The sequence below is a fragment of the Sapajus apella genome, unplaced genomic scaffold, assembly GCF_009761245.1.
Source record: "Sapajus apella isolate SASKATOON/1434 unplaced genomic scaffold, GSC_monkey_1.0 scaffold36, whole genome shotgun sequence".
NCBI classification, from domain to species: domain Eukaryota; kingdom Metazoa; phylum Chordata; class Mammalia; order Primates; family Cebidae; genus Sapajus; species Sapajus apella.
In genome coordinates this window covers 31,905,857-31,925,513 of record NW_022436976.1, presented here as the reverse complement: position 1 = coordinate 31,925,513, position 19,657 = coordinate 31,905,857, and the positions used below count along the sequence as shown (strand labels likewise).

At 42.6% G+C, this 19,657-nt stretch overlaps 1 protein-coding gene and 1 pseudogene across 7 annotated transcripts in view; both read right to left on the bottom strand.

Moving 5' to 3' along the window:
* YIPF1 (Yip1 domain family member 1) overlaps nucleotides 1-16,174 on the bottom strand; it is a 45,077-nt gene extending 28,903 nt beyond the window's left edge. For 4 of the 7 annotated variants that reach the window (XM_032296934.1, XM_032296933.1, XM_032296935.1 and 1 more), the window contains exons 1-5: nucleotides 16,066-16,162; nucleotides 15,258-15,337; nucleotides 9,862-10,025; nucleotides 1,423-1,503; nucleotides 1,097-1,184 (exon numbers count right to left, since the gene is read on the bottom strand). In XM_032296934.1, coding sequence (XP_032152825.1) covers nucleotides 1,097-1,184; nucleotides 1,423-1,503; nucleotides 9,862-10,025; nucleotides 15,258-15,288 — 364 coding nt within the window. In that variant the 5' untranslated portion in view covers nucleotides 15,289-15,337; nucleotides 16,066-16,162. Of the gene's footprint in view, nucleotides 1-1,096; nucleotides 1,185-1,422; nucleotides 1,504-9,861; nucleotides 10,026-15,257; nucleotides 15,340-16,065 lie in introns of those variants that run through there. The other 3 variants (XM_032296939.1, XM_032296936.1, XM_032296937.1) reach the window with 3 other exon arrangements.
* Nucleotides 13,088-13,184, bottom strand: LOC116564157 (annotated as a pseudogene).
* Nucleotides 16,175-19,657: the final 3,483 nt, after the last annotated feature.

Here is a 19,657-nt window from a genome sequence, read left to right as displayed (position 1 = left end):
TCGCCTTGACAACCCTCAGATAAAAAGCATGGGCCAATACAATGGTTTTCACACCAGGCTTCCTAGAGCCCACATTTAAAATCAACATATATGACTGCTTTACTATTTATCATTTCGGATTGAGCATATATATCAATGATCCTCTCTGAGCATCGGCTTCCTTATTTAAAAAGTGGGGATTCTTTGCAAGGGTTGTTGCAAGGATGAGATATGACCAAGTTCATACAAAGTCTCTGGTGTAGCTCCTGGCACACGGACAGCACTCCCTTTTCCCCTCAAACACAGGCCACTGTTGGGGCTTTTTCCTCAGGAGTGCTGGGTGGACCTCTGAGTTTTTCTCAGACAGCATTAAGGTCAGGGATGACAACCATCCCTCGCCCAATCCTGTTTCAGACTTCCACTGCTGATGACCAAATCCTAAGAGGAGCCAGCTCATCTGAGGGCAGAGCTGGAACTCAGCATATCAATGAAAAAGTGTGAGAATACCTGCTATTCCAACACCAAATGGTCCATAAATTAAAATCAACAATCTCCTCTTAGTCAAAGTGACTACGTTTATCTCAAGCTTGTAATGTCATTTGAAGAATCTTTAAAAATTATTATTTTTTAATTTTTTAGTAAAGACAGGGTCTATCTATGTTGCCCAGGCTGGTCTCAAACTCCTGAACTCAAACAATCCTCCTGCCTTGGCCTCCCAAAGTGTTGGGATTACAGCCATGAACCACTATGCAAACCCAGCCTTTAGTAGAGATAGGGTCTCGCTACGTCACCCAGAGTGGTCTCAAACTCCTACCCTCTGGCGATCCTCCCATCTTGGCCTACCAAAGTGCTGGGATTAGCGGTGTGAACCACTGTGCCCAGCCCCATTTAAAGACCTTTGAAGGATATACTAGTACTTATAATGATGACACGGCACTAATATAACACACAATTGTATTTCTCCAAAATTATTTGCAAGGGTTGCTACTGAAGTTCAGAAGAGTCAAATAAAACATGGCATGCCCCACCAATAGCGCAGTTCTCCAAGTTTCCAGGCAACCCTCACATGCACCCAAGTTCAACTGAAATATGGTAAACAAATCAGCACTACACATACCATAGAGATCTGGATTGCTGCGGATGTATAACCTCACAAAGTTTTTTCCGGGTATTGGCAAAAGAGACCCTTTAATTCTGTCAAAGACCTGGAAAACAACATAGCGGTAATTCTACTGAAGTTTTTTAAGTTTAATAAATTCATTTCTACAAAATTGAAACTCAGTCATTAGAGCTTTTATGATAGTATTTTCAAATGCTAATAACCCTTTACTTTTGTAAGACCATTTCCAGTATATAAAGGCTTTCACATTATTTGATTGTTCAACCATTAAAGAAACAAGTCTCCATTACAAGTAAAAGAAAAGGTGAAATTCGTTTCCAAACCTGGTAGGTGTCCACATCAAAGAATGTTTGGTAGTATTCAAATGTCCAGAAGGGGGAGCTTTTCTTCTGTCCAGCAAGTAACTGTCAGAGGTAAAATAAAACATAATAAATACATAAGCAATTTCTTAATTCCAGCTGCACGAGGGTGCAGGGGGGATCTGGTCTAATGAAAAATCAAAATGTTTGAAACAACAGGCTCTTCTGCATTCAACAACCAACTCTGCAATAGCCAATTCCTAACTCTCAGCCTGATTAGAAAAACAAGCATTAGTTTTAAAGTCACAGCAAAAGGGTTCAAATCCTGGCCCCCTCACTGAGCGGAGCTTTGGTAAATCACTACACTCCTCTCCAGCTTAGTTCCCTTATCTTAAAATTAATGCTAATAAGATCTACCTCACCTATGAGGTTACATTCAATAGTATATAGAATTATGTACAATAATAAATACATAAACACACACACATACAAAAGGCAGTCAGTGTAAATATCTTTTTTCTTTTTCTTTTTTTTTTTTTAGATGGCATCTCACTGTTTCCCAGGCTAGAGTGCAGTGGTATAATCATAGCTCATTGCAGCCTTGAACTCCTGGGCTCAAGCAATCTTCCCACCTCAGCCTCCCAAGTAGCTGGGACTACATGCGTGCACCACTATGCCCAGTAATTTTTAAACTTTTTTGTAGAAATGGAGTCTCATTATTTTGCCTTGTTCTCAAACTCTTGGGCTCAAGTGATCCTCCTGCCTCAGCCTCCCAAAGCACTGGGATTATAAGTGAGAGCCACTGTGCCCAGCCAGTGTAAATATCTTTTCCTCTACTATCCATCCACAATCCTCCCGACTACTGCCACCTGATTCTCAAAAATCTGATACACTGACTCACTCTAAAAAAATCTGATACGCTGACTCACTCTACTAAAAATATTACTACTCTGACAAAAAAAAAGAATTCTAAATGAGAAGAGGCATCTGAGGAGGGCCATACCTATTTCTACAATACAGCTCTTTGGTGGCAGAATGCAAGCCCTGTCATCTTCAGATATGTGAAGGGAATTCATACAGCCAAAAGTACCGATGAACTCTGAGCTGCTTTGCAGGACAAGGGCAGATGCTATAGGTAGATATTTTTTGTTCATTATAAAGGAAAACGATGGCCAATTAAAAGCAGCTGTGGTCTGCATTACTCACAGAGAGGGGTGAAAGCGGTGAATGAATTCAGCATCTTCAACTGAAATATCCAGGTTCTCGCACTGGGACTGTCTAGGCAAATAGCTCAACACACAGAAAATGAAGAAAAACAGGGTGGGGTGATGGCCCATCCAGGAGCAGCACAGAGACAAAGGAACACCCACCCCCAGCCAAGAAAAGCAGTGAGTGATTGTATGGCTCTACCCAGGAAATCATTTCTTCCACAGATCTTTGCAAGTAGTGGGTCAGGAGATTCCCTGTAAACCCATGCTACTAGAGTCTTGGGTCCAATACACACAGAGCTATATGGAGTCCTAGCAGAGCAGCTGCTCAGGCACACAAAGAAACCCAAGAGCTTTGCATACTCCAGCTCCTGGCTTCCCAGCAAAATGGGAGATCCATCCCTACACACCCCTAGGAAGGGGGTGAATCTAGGCAACCAAAAAGCATCGTTCTGCAGGCCTCACTTCCATGGCACCTCACAAGTTAAGAGCCACTGGCTTGGAATTCCAGCCAGCCAGTGGCGACAGGCTGGAGTCTGCCTGAGAAGGACTAAGTTTCAGGGGCAAGGGGCAGCTGCCATGTCACCTCAGCTCTTCCAGCCTGCTGGCTCTGGAGAGTCCAGATGGGTCTGGATGAGGAAGGGTCTCCTACAACACAGCACAGCTGCACTACCCAAAAGCAGCCAGTGAAAGAAGAGACCCAGAGCCGGCAGGCTAGGGGGAAAAAAAAAGCAGCCAGACTCCTTCTTTAAGAGGGTGCCTGATCCCATTCCTCCTGACTGGGGAGGCCTCCTAACTCTCCAGACACCTCCCACAGTTGCAGTTAGGGCTGGCAACAGGTCAGTACTCACTCCCCTAGGACAGAGCTTCCAGAGGAAGGAGCAGGCTGGGATCTTTGCTGTTTTGCAGCATTCATTGGTGATACCTCCAAGTACGAGAAAACCCCAGACAACTACGATCTGGAGCAGAGCCCCAGCGAACTGCAGCAGCCCTGGGAAAGAGTAGCCTGACTGTTAAGAAACAAACAAACAAACAAACAGAAAACAACAACAACATCAACAAAAAAGACCCCATAAAAACCCCATTTAAAGTCAGCAACCTAAAGATGGAAGGTAGATAAGCCCACAAAGATGAGAAAGAATCAACACAAAAACACTGAAAACTCCAAAGCCAGAGGGCCTGTCTCCTCCAAATGATCGCAACACCTCTCCATCAAGGGCGCAGAACTAAGCTGAGGCTGAGATGGCTGAACTGACAGAAGTAGGCTTCAGAAGGTGGGTAATGAACTTCGCTGAGCTAAAGAAGCATGTTGTAACCCAATACAAAAAAGCTAAGAATCATGATAAAACAACACAGGAGCTGATAGCCAGAAGAACCTGTTTAGAGAGGAGCATAACCAACCAGATGGAGTTGAAAAACACAACATGAGAACTTCACAATGCAATCACAAGAAGCAATAGCAGAATAGGCCAAATGGAGGAAAGAATCTTAGAGCCTGAAGACCATCTTTCTGAAATAAGACAGGCAGACAAGAACAGAGGAAAAAGAATGAAAAAGAATAAACAAAACTTTCAAGAAATATGGGATTATGTGAAGAGACGAACCTACAATTGATCAGTGCACCTGAAAGAGACGAAGAGAATGGAACCAAGTTGGAAAACATACTTCAGAATATTATCCAGGAGAACTTCCCCAAGCTAGCAAGACAGGCCAACATTCAAATTCAGGAACTGCAGAGAACCCCAGTAAGACACTCCATGAGAAGACCAACCACAAACACATAATCTTCAGTTCTTCAAGGTTGAAATAAAGAAAAAATGTTAAGGGCAGCCAGAGAGAAAGGCCAAGTCACCTACAAAGGGAAAACCCTCAGACTAACAGCAGACCTCTTAGTGGAAATCCTACAAGCCAGAAGAGATCGGGGGCAAATATTCAACATTCTTAGAAAATAGTTTCCAACCCAGAATTTCATATCCAACCAAACTAAGTTTCATAAGCAAAGGAGAAATAAGATCCTTTTCAAACAAGCAAATGCCAAGGGAATTCATCACCACCAGGCCTGCCTTGCAAGAGCTCCTGAAGGAAGCACTAAATATGGAAAGGAAAAACTGTTACCTGCCACTACAAAAGCACACTGAAGTACACAGACCAGTGATACTATGAAGCAACCACATAAACAAGTCTGCAAAATAATCAGCTAGCACCATGACAGAATCAAATTCACACATAACAATACTAACCTGAAATGTAAATGGGCCAATAAATGCTCCTATTAATAGACACAGAATGGCAATCTGGATAATGAGCCAAGACCTATAGGTATGCTGTCTTCAAGAGACCCATCTCAAATGAAAAGACACAAAGAGACTCAAAATAAAGGGATGGAGGAAAATTTACCAAGCAAATGGAAAACAGAAAAAAGCAGGGGTTACAATCCTCATTTCTGACAAAACAGAATTTAACCAACAAGGATTAAAAAAAGAAAAGAAAAAAAGAAAAGAAGAAGAAAGGCATTACATAATGGAAAAGGGTTCAATTCAACAAGAAGGGCTAATAATCCTAAATATATATGCTCCCAATATAGGATCATCCAGATTCATAAAGCAAGTTCTTAGAGACCTACAAAGAGTCTTAGACTCCCATACAATAATAGTGGGAGACTTTAACACCCCATGGACAATATTAGACAGATTATCAAGACAGAAAATTAACAAAGATATTCAGGACCTGAACTCAGCTCTGGATCAAGTGAACCTGACAGATATCTACAGAACTCCACCCAAAAACAACAGAATATACATTCTTCTCATTGTCACATGGTACTTACTCTAAAATTGACCACATAATTGGAAGTAAAACACTCCTTAGCAAATACAAAAGAACTGAAGTCATAACAATCTCTCAGACCACAGTGCAATCAAATTATAATGCAAGATTTAAAAATTAACTCAAAACCACACAACTACATGGAAATTTAACAACCTGCTCCTAATGACTCTTAGGTAAATAATGAAATTAGGGCAGAAATCAAGAAATTCTTTGAAACTAATGGGAACAAAGGGACAACATACCAGAATCTCTGGGATGCAGCTAAAGCAGTGTTAAGAGGGAAATTTATAGCACTAAATGCCCACATCAAAAAGCTGGAAAGATCTCAAGTTAACACTAACATCACAACTAAAAGAACTAGAGAACCAAGAGAAAACAAACCCAAAGCTAGCAGAAGACAAGAAATAACCAAGATCACAGCTGAACAGCAGACAGAGACACAAAAAAAGCCCTTCAAAAAAATCAACAGATCCAGAAGCTGGTTTATTGAAAAAAATTAATAAAATAGATGACTAGCTAGAGTAATAAAGGAGAAAGGAGAAGAATCACATAAATACAATAAGGAATGATAAGCAGATATCACCATTGACCCCACAGAAGTACAAACAACTATCAGAGAATACTATGAACACCTCTATGCACATAAACTAGAAAATCTAGAAGAAATGGATGAATTCCTGAACACATACAGCCTCCCAGGATTGAAGCAAGAAGAAACTGAATCTCTGAACAGAACAATAATGAGTTCTAAAATTGAGGCAGAATAAATAGCTGACCAACGAATAAAAGCCCAGGACCAGGTGGATTCACAGCTAAACTCTACCATAAGTACAAAGTACTGGTACCATTTCTACTGAAACTATTCCAAAAAATTGAAAAGGAGGGACTCCTCCCTAACTCATTCTATGAGGCCAGCATCATCCTGATACCAAAACCAGGCAGAGATAAAACAAGAAAAGAAAACTTCAGGCCAATATCCTTGATGACCATTGATGTAAAAATCCTTAACAAAATACTGACAAACCAAATCCAGTAGCACATCAAAAAGCTTATCCACCACAATCAAGTTGGCGTCATCCTGGGATGCAAGATTGGTTCAACATACACAAATCAATAAATGTGATTTATACATAAATAGAACCACAGGCAAAAAACCCACGATTATCTCAATAATTGATGCAAAAAACGCCTTTGAGAAAATTCGACATACTTCTTGTTAAAACTCTCAATAAACTAGGTATTGAAGGAACATACCTCAAAATAATAAGAGTCATATATGACAAACACACAGCCAATACCATACTGAATGGGCAAAAGTTGGAAGCATTCCCCTTGAAAACCAGCACAAGAAAAGGATGCCCTCTCTCATTACTCCCATTCAACAGTATTAGAAGTTCTGGCCCGGGCAACCAGCAAGAGAAAGAAATAAAGGGTATTCAAATAGGAAGAGAGGAAGTCAAATCATCTTTGTTTGCAAGATGACATGTTCCTATATCTAGAAAACCCCATCATCTCAGCCCAAAAGCTTCTTAAGCTGATAAAGCAACTTCAGCAAAGTCTCTGGATACAAATTCAATGTGCAAAAATTTCTAGCCTTCCTATACACCAACAGGCAAGCAGAGGGCCAATCATGAGTGAACTCTCATTCATAATTGCTACAAAAAGAATAAAATACCTAGAAATACAGCTAACAAGGGAAGTAAATAACCTCTTCAAAGAGAACTGCAAACCACTGCTCAAAGAAATAAGAGAGGACACAAACAAACAGAAGAACATTCCATGCTCATGGATAGGAAGAATCAAAGTAATTATAGATTCAGTGCCACTCCCATTAAACTACCATTGACATTCTTCACAGAATTAGAAAAAAAAACTATTTAAAAATTCATATGGAACCAAAAAACAGCCCAAATAGCCAAGACAATCCTAAGCAAAAAGAACAAAGCCAGAGGCATCACCCTACCTGACTTCAAACTAAACTACAAGGCTACAGTAACAAAAACAGCATGGTACTGGTACAAGGACAGACACATAGACCAATGGAACAGAACAGAGAACTCAGAAATAAGAATGCACACCTACAACCATCTGATCTTCGACAAAACAAGCAATGGGGAAAGGATTCCTTATTCAATAAATAGTGCTGGGAGAGCTGGTTAGTCACATGCAGAAAATTGAAACTGGACCCCTTCCTTATACCATATACAAAAAATAACTCAAGATGGATTAAAGACTTAAATATAAAACCCAAAACTAAAAAAAAAAAAAAAAAAAATCCCTAGAAGAAAATCTAGGCAATATCATTCAGGACACAGGCATGGGCAAAGATTTCAAGATAAAAACACCAAAAGCAATTGTAACAAAAGCAAAAATTGACAAATGGGATCTAATTAAACTAAAGGGCTTCTGCACAGCAAAAGAAACTATCATCAGAGTGAACAGACAACCTACAGAATGGTAGAAAATTTTTGCAATCTATCCATCTGACAAAGGTCTAATATCCAGAGTCTCCAAGGAACTTAAGCAAATTTACAAGAAAAAAACAACTTGATTAAAAAGTGGGCAAGGGACATGAACAGACATTCTCAAAAGATATACATGTGGCCAAAAAACATATGAAAAAAAGCTCAACATCGCTCATTAGAGAAATGCAAATCAAAAACCACAACGAGACACCATATCATACCAGTCAGAATGGTGATTATTAAAAAGTCAAGAAACAATAGATGCTGGTGAAGTTGCGGAGAAAAAGGAACACTTCTTTTATACTGTTGGTGGGAGTGTAAATTAGTTCAACCATTGTGGAATACAGTGTGGTCATTCCTCAGAGACCTAGAGGCAGAATACTATTTGACCCAGCAATCCCATCACTGGGTATATACCCAAAGGAATAGAAATCATTCTATTATAAAGATAGATGCACGTGTATGTTCACTGCAGCACTATTCACAATAGCAAAGACACAGAATGAACCTAAATGCCAATCAATGATAGGCTGGATAAAGAAAAAAATATGATATATATACAACCATGAAATACAATACAGCCATAAAAAAGAATGAGATCATGTCCTTTGCTGGGACATGGATGGAGTTGGAAGCCATTTGCCTCAGCAAACTAATGCAGGAACAGAAAACCAAACACCACATGTTCTCACTTATAAGTGGGAGCTGAATGATGAGAACACATAGACACATGGGAGGGAGAACATCAGGAAGAATAGCTAATGGATGCTGGGCTTAATACCTAAGTGATGGGATGATCTGTGCAGCAAACCGCCATGGCACACATTTACCTATGTAATAAACCTGCACATGACCCCTGAACTTAAAATAAGAAAAAACATTAAAATAAAGGAATACATTTTTACAATTAGTTGACAATGGCAGCAACTACCTTACATGGTGGTAAACAGCACATTCCTAGAGGCATTAAAGCAAGTGTTTTCAATCTTTCTGTTTTGTTGTTTGTTTTTTTGGCGATAGGGTCTCACTCTGCTGCCCAGGCTAGACTGTAGTGGTGTGATCTCAATTCACTGCAACCTCTACTTCCCAAGCTTAAGCAATCCCCCCACCTTAGCTTCCTGAGTAACGGGAACTACAGGTGTGCACCACCATGCTCAGCTAATATTTTGTTTTTTTTTTTTTGAGATGGAGTCTCGCTCTGTCGCCCAAACTGGAGTGCAATGGTGCGATCTCAGCTCACTACAACCTCTGCCTCCCAGGTTCAAGCGATTCTCCTGCCTCAGTCTCCTGAGTAGCTGGAACTACAGGAGCACACCACCACACCCGGCTAATTTTTTGTGTTTTTTAGCAGAGATGGGGTTTCACCATGTTGGTCAGGCTGGTCTCAAACTCCTGACGTTGTAATCCACCCGCCTCGGCCTTCCAAAGTGCTGGGATTACAGAAGTGAGCCACTGCGCCCAGCCAATATTTTGTATTTTTTATAGAGGTGGAGTTGCACCATGTTGCCCAGGTTGGTCTCAAACTCCTGGGCTCAAGTGATCCGCCCGCGTCAGTCTCCCAAAGTGCTGGGATTACAGGCATGAGCCACCACACCTGGCTCCAAGTGCATCCTTTCCAACATAGCAAGGACAGCATCAATATCTTGGGAGAAAGGCTGAAACAGAGGGCCATGAAGGTTCTTTCCAACTCTAATATTAGAAAATATTGAGCATGGGAGCCCCACATTCCATAAGCTATGCTCTCTGTTCACTATCCACGTTCCCTCCACCAGTGTACTTATGGATAATAATGGTCTGTTTGCCTGTTTCCCCCACCAAGGCAGAGGCCATGTATCATTTACCTCTGAACTGTCACTGCCTGGCACAGTACCTGGCGCACAGTACCTGGTGCTAGACAGTGAATTAGCACATAAATGAGCTTTAAAAATTGTTTTAAAAATATCTCAAAGACAAGTTCAAACCTCAGTTTTGTCAGAGTCATCATTTCCCAGTAACTCATCATCTTCTTCTCTTCCTGAGCCTCTCAGAGCTCCTGTTTGATGTTTGGGGGTTTCGCCAGGATCCTCAATGCTTACTGTGGTGGCATCTGGGTTTGCTGCCACAGAAGTGGCTGCATCGCCAAATTCTGAAATCAATTAGAGCACAAGGGCCTCAGAAACTTTACCCAAATGAGAAATGCTATACTTTGAATTTAAAGATAAGCTATCACAACCTCAGCTTTGCTATAGACTCTACCTGCTATAAAGGGCAAATGCTTTGGGAAAAAAAAAAAAAAAAACCTCATTTGGAGATCAATCTGACATAGATAAATGATTACGAAGACAACAGAATTTGGAGTCAGACCTAGATTTTAGTCCTGGCTCAGCTAGCCAGTTACTAAATACATGAGCCCAAGTAAGTAACTTCACCTTTCTAAACCTCAGGAATCTCATCCATATCATGGGGAGAATAACATTTATTTTAAATAATTTGTGGGGGGGGTTAGGAATATAACCTAAGCCCTAAACTTCTCTTCTTTGGTTCAAGTCCGAACAATTTTAATGAAAGTTATTTTTTCCAATAAGTCTACATAATCACTACAGAAAATATGGGAACAAAAATGAAAGTGGAAATCAGCTGGGCATGGTGGCTCACGCCTGAAATCCCAGCACTTTGGGAGGCCAAGGCGGGTGGATCACCTGAGGTCAGGAGTTCGAGACCAACCTGGCCAACATAGTGAAACCCTGTCTCAACTAAAAATACAAAAATTAGCCGAGTGTGGTGCCGCATACCTGTAATTCCAGCTACTCTGGAGGCTGAGACAGGAGAATCACTTGAACCCAGGAGGCAGAGATTGCAGTGAGCCGAAATCGCACCACTGCACTCCAGCCTGTGTGACAGACCAAGACTACGGTCAAAAAAAAAGAAAAAACAAAGTGGAAATCACAGGATAAAAAATCACTCTTAGGCCGGGCATGCTGGCTTATGTCTGTAATCCCAGCACTTAGGGAGGCCAAGGCAGGAGGATTGCTCGAGCTCCAGAGGTCGAGGCTGCAGTGAGCTGTGATCATGCCTCTGTACTCCAGCCTGGGCATCACAGTAAGACTCTGTCTCAAAAAAAATAAAATAAAATAAAAAACGAAAATAAAAAAACACTCTTAGTTCCACCACATAAAGGTTAACACTATTAACATTTTAGTATATTTCCTTTTCTTCGCATACTGAGATTCATGCCACTAATGATCATTCATTTATGAATGATCCAATAAGCCAAATACTGATCTAGAATGTGATAATACTATAATTAATTTTGCCTCTTTGCTTTGTCAGGATTGTGTATAATTGGAGATTATACACAAAAATGATTTTTCATATTATAACAGTCTTTAAAGTGATCATTTATGTGACTGCATAATATTCCATCAATGAAGATTTTATTACAAATACGCAAGGAGTGTCTGTGTAGAAAAGCTTTTTGGGGTACAGACTTAAGATGAACACCTATCAGTATGCTCACTAGGTCAACAGGGTACAAACCATTTTCAAGGCTCCTGAACCACATTACTAAACTGCTTTTCAAAAGAACCTTACCTACTTATGCCCATCAGGAGGGACTTAGACTTCCTGTCTCTGAATATCCTAACATGCTTTATTTAGCTGCTCTGGAATACAATTCAGGGCAGCTCTCAACCTTTGAAGGTCAGAGGAAGAGTACCAGTAGGGCACCATTTTAACACTACAAGCAGGGCACCAATCCTAGCAGTAGGATGGGGTTCTTGGACAACTGAGCTCACTCTTATTGCCTGTCAGCTATATTAGTAGTTTTATGAAGAACACTAAAGTGACTGAAATTAATTAGGTAGCTAATATGTAACAATTACTGAAGCCTCAATTGGCAATGTTTGGGTAGTTTAAGCAACATGAGGTTCTGGAGTGAGATGGTCCATTGTTCAAGGTAAGACTCTTTATACTCAGTAGTTCCATGACCTTGAACACATTACTCCATTGCTCTGAGTGTCTGTCTCTTTAGTTATAAAACACAGACAGTATCTACCCCACAACGAGATTTCAAGAATGATGAAATAATAACTATCATTACAGGTATGTCTTATTGACTGTACAGGGCAATGACATTTAAAAAGATAGTCACAACTTGGCTGGAGGGAATTGACCGAGGAAGATATACTTAGGTCTCACAGTTAAAAAGCAGTAGTTAAAATAACTAGAAAAGTATAACTGGGCTGGATGCAGTGGCTCATGCCTGTAACCCAGCACTTTGGGAGGCTGAGGCAAGCAGATCACTTGAGCTCAGGAGTTCGAGACCAGCCTGGCCAACATGGTGAAACCTCATCTCTACTACAAACATTAAAATTAGCCAGAAGTGGTGGTGGGCACCTGTAATCCCAGCTACTTGAGAGGTTGAGGCACAAGAATTGCTTGAACTCGGAGGTGAAGGTTGCAGTGAGCTGAGATTGCATCACTGCATTCCAGCCTGGGTGACAAAGTGAGACTCGGTCTCAAAAAACAAAAAGAGTATAATTGGATTGTTTGTAACACAAAGGATAAATGCTTGAGGTAATGGACACCCCGTTTATCCTGATGTGATTATTACACATTATATGCCTGTATCAAAATATACAAGTGCACCCTGTGAGCATATGCACTACTACATAGCCACGAAAATGAAAACAAAATTTAAAGAGCAGTAGTTTACCAGGGGGAAGGAATGCCAGAAGGAGGGACAGACGGTACCACTTTAGAAGTACAAAGGTCAAAAAGGCTCCAAGGAGGATGATAGCTCCTCTAGTTGTTAGGATCAGGAAAGGGTTCTTGGAGAAGATACTGTATGAGAAGGATGGTCAGTGGTGGAGGGGATGGCATCTCATGCAAAGGGAAGGGGACGAGCAAGACCCAGAAGATGGAAAGTGTGCCCCACGATGCAGGGTCAGTGACGGCATAGTTTCACTGGAGTGTGGACTGCATGCACCTCTAACAAGACGACTCTTCACACAATCTGCTCTGTGTTGGTTATTCTTGTCCATCTCAGCTCCTTGAATGCAAAACTGGTGTGTGTCTTATTTCTGCCACCAGCAGTCTCTGCTTTTACATCCTGGCATATCCTAAGCTAGCTTCAGCCTCTGTTCCTTTCCCAAAACAATGTCTTTCACCTGAAGGCTTCTGGACTCTACTTTTTCTTTTTTTTTAAATAAAAATTTTTTAAAAACCATATGCGTGTTGTCAGGCCCAAGGGCCTCTTCCATCCTTGTCAAGGGGAGTGCTAACCTTCTCTCCTTTCATACAACACTGACCTCTACTTTTTCATCCCACACTACCTTTCCTCCCTGGAGAAGCCTTCCATGACCCCCGCAGCATCCTATGTTCTTTTCTAAAGACCTAAGTCCTTAACAAAGTTGATAAAGCCCTCCGTAATTTGCCGCCTGGCTCCTCCAAAGCATCACTTTGTGTCAGCTTCCCTCACCACCTGTGATCTGGAACACAGGCCTCCTCCCAAGTCTTTGGGAAAAAAATTCCTCACTCCACAGGGACTTCCGCATGGGCTGCTCTCTATGCTTGAACTTTCTTGCACTGCACTCCTAGACAGGATGGCTGAGGAAGGCCTCTCTAATGAAGAGAGATTTGAACAGAGCAAGGGAGCAAGCCATGAGGTTATCTGAAGAAAGGCTGTCCCAGACAGAAAGATGGCACTGAAGTCCCAAGCTGTGAATGTACTTGATGCATAGGAAGAACGGTGACTGCCCATGCAGGCTGGCAGAGAGAGAAAGGGCAAGAGCAGCAAGAGATGAAATCAGAGGCATGGAGGCTGCATCATGCAGGGGCCTCCTAAGCCACAGTAAGGGTTCTGGCTTTTTCAGGGGTTTAAAAAAAATTTTTTTTTTGAGACAAAGTCTTGCTCTGTCGCCCAGGCTGGAGTGCAATGGCGCATATCTTGGCTCGCTGCAACCTCTGTGTTTGAGCAATTCTTCTGCCTCAGCCCCCTGAGCATCTGGGATTACAGGCATCTGCCACCTTACCCAGCTAATTTTTATATTTTTAGTAGAGACAGTGTTTCACCATGTTGGCCAGGCTGGTCTCGAACTCCTGATCTCAGGTGATGTCCCCACCTCAGCCTCCCACAGTGCTGGGATTACAGGTGTGAGCCATCGCACCTGGCCTGGCTTTTTCTTCTAGTGAGATGGGAGCTACTAGAAGGTTCTGAAAGAATGATGTGATCTGGTTGAGTTTTAGAAGGACTACTCTGGCTGCAAAGTACAGACTGTAGAGGGGTAAGGGAGGAAGTAGAAAGAACAAAGGGAAGGTAAAGGCTTTAATTCAGACGAAAGGTAACAGTGACATTGAGCATGGTGAGAGTAGTGGTGGAGGTGGTCAGATGCTAGATGAATTTGGAAGACAGAGTTGACAGTATTTGCAAATTGAGGTGGATTTTTACTTGCAAATGAAACAGATTTCTCTTTAAACAGTATATCTCTTCCTTAGATAGCAGAGACAGCATAAGCTGTGACACCAGACTGGATGGGTTCAAATCCTGATTTTATCCCTTACTAATTGTGTAACCATTAGGCAAATTATTTTTCTGTGCCTCAGTCTCCTCATTAATAAGACGGGAATAAGGTCACTAGTTCATAAAGTTGATATAAGGATTGAGTTATCTGCAAAGCATTTAAACATATAAGTGCTATGTAAGGTGTTTATAAAACAAGTAAGTGTTCATCAATCCCTAGCCTAAGTCAGGCTCTGGGTTATGAGTTCTAATATCTCCTTGAACTTTTCCTCCAGCACTTTCATAGTTTGTAGGTATATATTTAATAAATAAATGTCCCCCTCACTAGACTGAGAGTTTTACAAGGAAGGAAACTGACTATTTTGTTCATTCTTCTATCCCTGATAACTAGAACAATTACCCAGTTCCTGGTCATACTCAGCAGATATTTATTGATTCAATGAAGGAATGATCTGATCACATTTCATCCTAATGATCTTTTCACATTTTCATCTGCTCCACCAGTGTATAAACCTCTTCATGTTTTTATTTCCGGTATCTAGTACTAAGATACTAGTATCTAGTTCTAAGCACAAAGTAAGTGCTCAATAAATGCTTCCTGAACTAAAGCAGGAACTGTATAAACATTTTCTGTAATCACTGTACTAAATTTATGTTACTTGTTACCAATCTGAAGGGTTATCTGGCAAAAAAAAAACAGCTGGTGTGGACAAACGAAACACCTGGATGTGGCCAACAGCCACCAAAATGTTAGAAATAATATCCTTTAACGTGTGAGGCAGTATAGCAATGAAAATACTTGCTGTGACTGTGGAAATAGTGATTGTAAATATAAAGGTGGACACACAACTGATATACCTTCAAATTGCAAGTCATCTACCGCTGCCATTCAGCCAGTAAGTCTTCTCCCAATTATGAGGAAGAAAATTTGCAGGGGTCTAAAAGAAAAAAATAAGTGAACGTAGTAGGATAACAGTATAAAATATCTGCAAACAAATCTTATTTCTGTATTAGAAATGGTATCGCTTTCCCTTGCTTCTCTTTTCAGTGGGGTTTGATAGGTTTATATAAAGACAACCACTAAGCGTCAGGTATTATTAAATACTAAAACTTACAAAGAAACTAACCCGGGAGTCCAAAGGTTCCGATTCAACCTTATTGGTTGTGTATGTACCAGGAATGAATCTCAACCCACTGTGTGAATGTTTGGAGACCAGGTGCAGCCTAGAGATGTAACGATGAGGAAGGAGAGGCTGAGGTTTGAGACAGGTGATGGGGACAGTGAAGAACAAAGGCAGTTCAGCCCAGCCAGTGGTTAAGGGCACAGGCTCTGGGGTCAGACAGAGCTGGGTTTGATTCCCGATTCCGCTGCTTCTCTGCTGTGTGCGAGCTCCTCGGGGCCTCAGTTTCCTCATCTGCAAAATGGGTGCATAACAGTACCTCGTCACACAGTGCGGGGGCCATTAAATGGGACAGTGTGTGTAAGGCGCCTAGCGCGGAGCCAGGCAATTAGTAGGCAATGGGGTGTCGGCGACCCTGCAGCCTGGGACACCGCGAAGAAAAGGCAGTGTTTTAGGGAGAGGAACTGGGCCGCGGCGGCCCGGGCGGGCAGGAGATCCCGAGACCCCTCAGCCCCATACAGGTCCCGCAAACCCGGCCGCCTCACCTCGCGGGGCTGGGCGTCCAGCGGGTCCTGGGAAGGCTCGGGCCTCAGATGCTCCGCGCCGGTTCCGGTCCAGCCCAGTTGCCGGAAGCCGGAGATCCGGGGGGTGGAACTTCTCCGCCTCCTCCGGGAAGAGCCCCGCCTCCTTAAAGAGGCAGCGGCTCCCGGGACACCTGCGTGCCGCGGCGCGCGGAGTCTGCTCCCTCCCGAGGGTGAGCCTCGGGTTCTTGAAGAGACAGGCGAGGGCGGAGTGGTGCGGTCGCTGAGTGTGACTACTTGCTTCGGGGAACGCAGAAAATTATCGAGCGTAGGATATTCTTACTGTGTGTTTATACCTCTTTTCCTATGAAAATATAAAATCGAGTAATGAAAGACGACAGTGAAAGGAAAAAATAAGTCACCCGCGTCGCCAGTCCCCCAGTTTTTGGGGGGCCATAAAAATTTAACTGGTGAGAAAGTGCATGAGTTGATTACATTCTGAATGAGTGTCGAAAGCGCGATGTCTGTTCATATAAGCTCCCCCAGTAAGTGGGCAATTAGAAGACTTTATATCTAATAACAGCCAAATACAGTGTATTTTTTTTCAAGGTTATCATGATCAGGCTTTGTATATGCAGGATCTCTAATTCTCAGAACAATCCTGCTATCTTGGGATGAGTATTCTCATTTTACAAAGCGAAAGCTGAGGCTTAGAGCATGTACAGGGTGCTTTTGGTTGAGTATGTACCAGGAATGAATCTCAGTTCGTGAATCAGCTATGCAAGGATATCAGCCACCTCTTATGTCCCATTTCAGATCATCTTGGCCTCACCTGCTGCTTATTTCACCGCCACTCATCGTATTCCAGCGTCAGCAGATATAACTTGACTGAACTTTGCCTCCAGCCTATGCTTCAGGCTTCTCACCTTCTGCTTCGAGTCTTGTTTCTTGATGCTGTGGGGTCATGGGACCTTGCTGGAACCACTCAGTACCCAGAAGTATAGGGGTAGAGAGTTAATGTCTCATGGGGCAAATCTCTGACCAATGGGGTCAACAATTGATGAATATATGTGTTTCCTTTTTCCCTCTCAGACAGGCGCCCTTTCATTTAGCTCTCAAACTACCTAGCAGGATTAAGCAACCAAATGCCTTCGAAGGGACCAATTTGACAAGGCATCCTCGCATTGGCTCTCCTTCCTTCCCTGATTTACAAGCCCTGTCCTTCACTCCTGGTCCTTGGATTCATACTTGCCAATAAACTACTCATATGAGGAACCAACAAGAAGGCATGTTGGTACCAAAAGTGGGCCCAGAAAACAGAACCTCAAGTTGGCATTTCCTAACTGAACTGCTCACTAGTCATGTGGCAACAACAAATACATTGCTGGTGATAAAGGGAGAGGGAAGGGAGGGTGGTGGAGTGGTAACATTTACAATAGAATGGCAGCATAATTACTAAGCTGTCTGCCTATAGTTGATTGGGATAAGGTGCAGGTAGAAGACTTTTAAGGTGCTGAGTTATCTAGTGGCTGTGGCACTGGAACAGTAAGAGGACAATGGTAATTATAAGGACTATGGAATGGACTGGATTTTCTTAACTCCATTAGAACCCTTGTAAATAAAATGACAGAGTCAGAACAGCCGACTGTCAACTTGAGGCACTTGGTGAAAGCTAGAGAGCCTCTATGGCAGCTTTGAAGGAGATTCTTATTCTTCTATAGACTTGAGAAAGACTGGACTGAAAATCAGGCCCAAGATCTAATTGTAAGAGTGGCAAAGTTTCAATTAACACTGAATGCGCAGCCTCTGTAGGTCTCCTCCATCAAAGCTGGGGCATTGACAGATAATGAATGGGACCCTGAGAAGTGGGATGAGGATATTTGGGTGGAAAAGCCTGAGACTTGACCATTCCTTGTTTCCAGTTGCCTTTGGATCTTTCACAGTGGCAGTAAGAGGACTTTGCTTAGAGATCCTGTAATAATTACCTTCACAACATTGCTTCAGACTAAGGGACCAATTTAGTTGTAAAAAAAAAAAAAAAACATGCAACAGTGACAGAGCATGGAACCCTTTGGTCTTACCATGTGACTTGGTCATCCAGAAGTAGGTGACCTAATAGGATGGTGGAATGGCTTGTTAAAGGCACAGTTAAGGCTCCACCTTGGGGAAAACACTCAGGAGACTGGGGCATTGTCCTCCGGCATGTAGTACATACACTAAGCCACTGGTTTATCAATTATTTATAATGATGCTTTGTTCTAAATATCTAGCATGTATAGATTTGCGAACCAAGGGGTGGCACTTCTCACCATCACTTTCAGTGAAACTTACACAGAATGTGTCCTTCCTGCCTCACAAGTTTAAGTTCTGCTTAGTTGGAAACCCTGGTCCCAGGGAAGCAGGGGAGGAGAAGAGAGAACACTTCCACTCCAGTTACAGTTCCAATTGGAAGCTATAACTGCCACCTAGACATTTTTGGCTTTTCATACCACCGCACCAGCAGGTAAAGAAAAGAGTGCCGGCCGTGCGTGGCGGCTCACGCCTGTAATCCCAGCATTTTTGGAGGCCAAGGTAGGCAAATCACCTGAGGTCAGGAGCTCGAGACCAGCCAGGCCAACATGGCGAAATCCCATCTCTACTAAAAACACAAAAATTAGCTGGGCGTGGTGGCACAGCCTGTAATCCCAGCTACTCGGGAGGCTGAGGCAGAATTGCTTGAACCTGGGAGGTAGAGGTTGCAGTGAGCTGAGACTGACCCATTGCACTCCAGCCTGGGCAACAGTGAGACTCCATCTCAAAAATAAACATATAAATAAATTAAATAAAAGAGTGCCACGTGGTAGGGTATAATCAGCCCTGATTACTTTAAGAAGTTGGGGGCTGGGCATGGTGGCTCATTCCCATAATCCCAGCATTTTGGGAGGCCAAGGAAGGATGATTGCTTGAGCCCAGGAGTTCGAGGCTACAGTGAGGTATGATCGCACCACTGCCCTCCAGCCCAGTGACAGAGTGAGGAAACCCCATCTCAATTGTTAAAAAACAAAAACAAAAACAAAACACAAAACAAAAAAAGGTCTTGGGTGTATTTTAAAACACTTTTCAACTCTGAGCTCCATGATTCTTCTTTCAGTTTCTCCAATGAGCTATGCTGTCTCTGGCTTCTGGGCCTTTGGCCATGTGGTTCCCTCCATCAGGACATATCCCCGCTTTGGCCAGCTGACTGCTTGCCATCTTTCTGGTTTCAGCATAGAAATCACTTCCTCAGGCTGGGTGTGGTGGCTCACATCTGAAATCCCAGCACTTTGGGAGACTGAGGCAGGTGGATTGCTAGGTCAGGAATTCAAGACCAGCCTGGGCAAGATGGTGAAACCCCATTTCTATTAAAAATACAAAAATTAGCTGGGCGTGATCATGGGCGCCTGTAATCTAATCCCAGCTACTCAGGAGGCTGAGGCAGAGAATTGCTTGAATCCAAGAGGCAGAGGTTGCAGTGAGCCGAGATTGCACCACTGCACTCCAGCCTGGGTGACAGTGCGAGGCTCCATCTCACACACACACAAAAAGAGAAATCACTTCCTCAGTGAAGTCCTCTTGACTTCTCCAACCAGAATTAGCT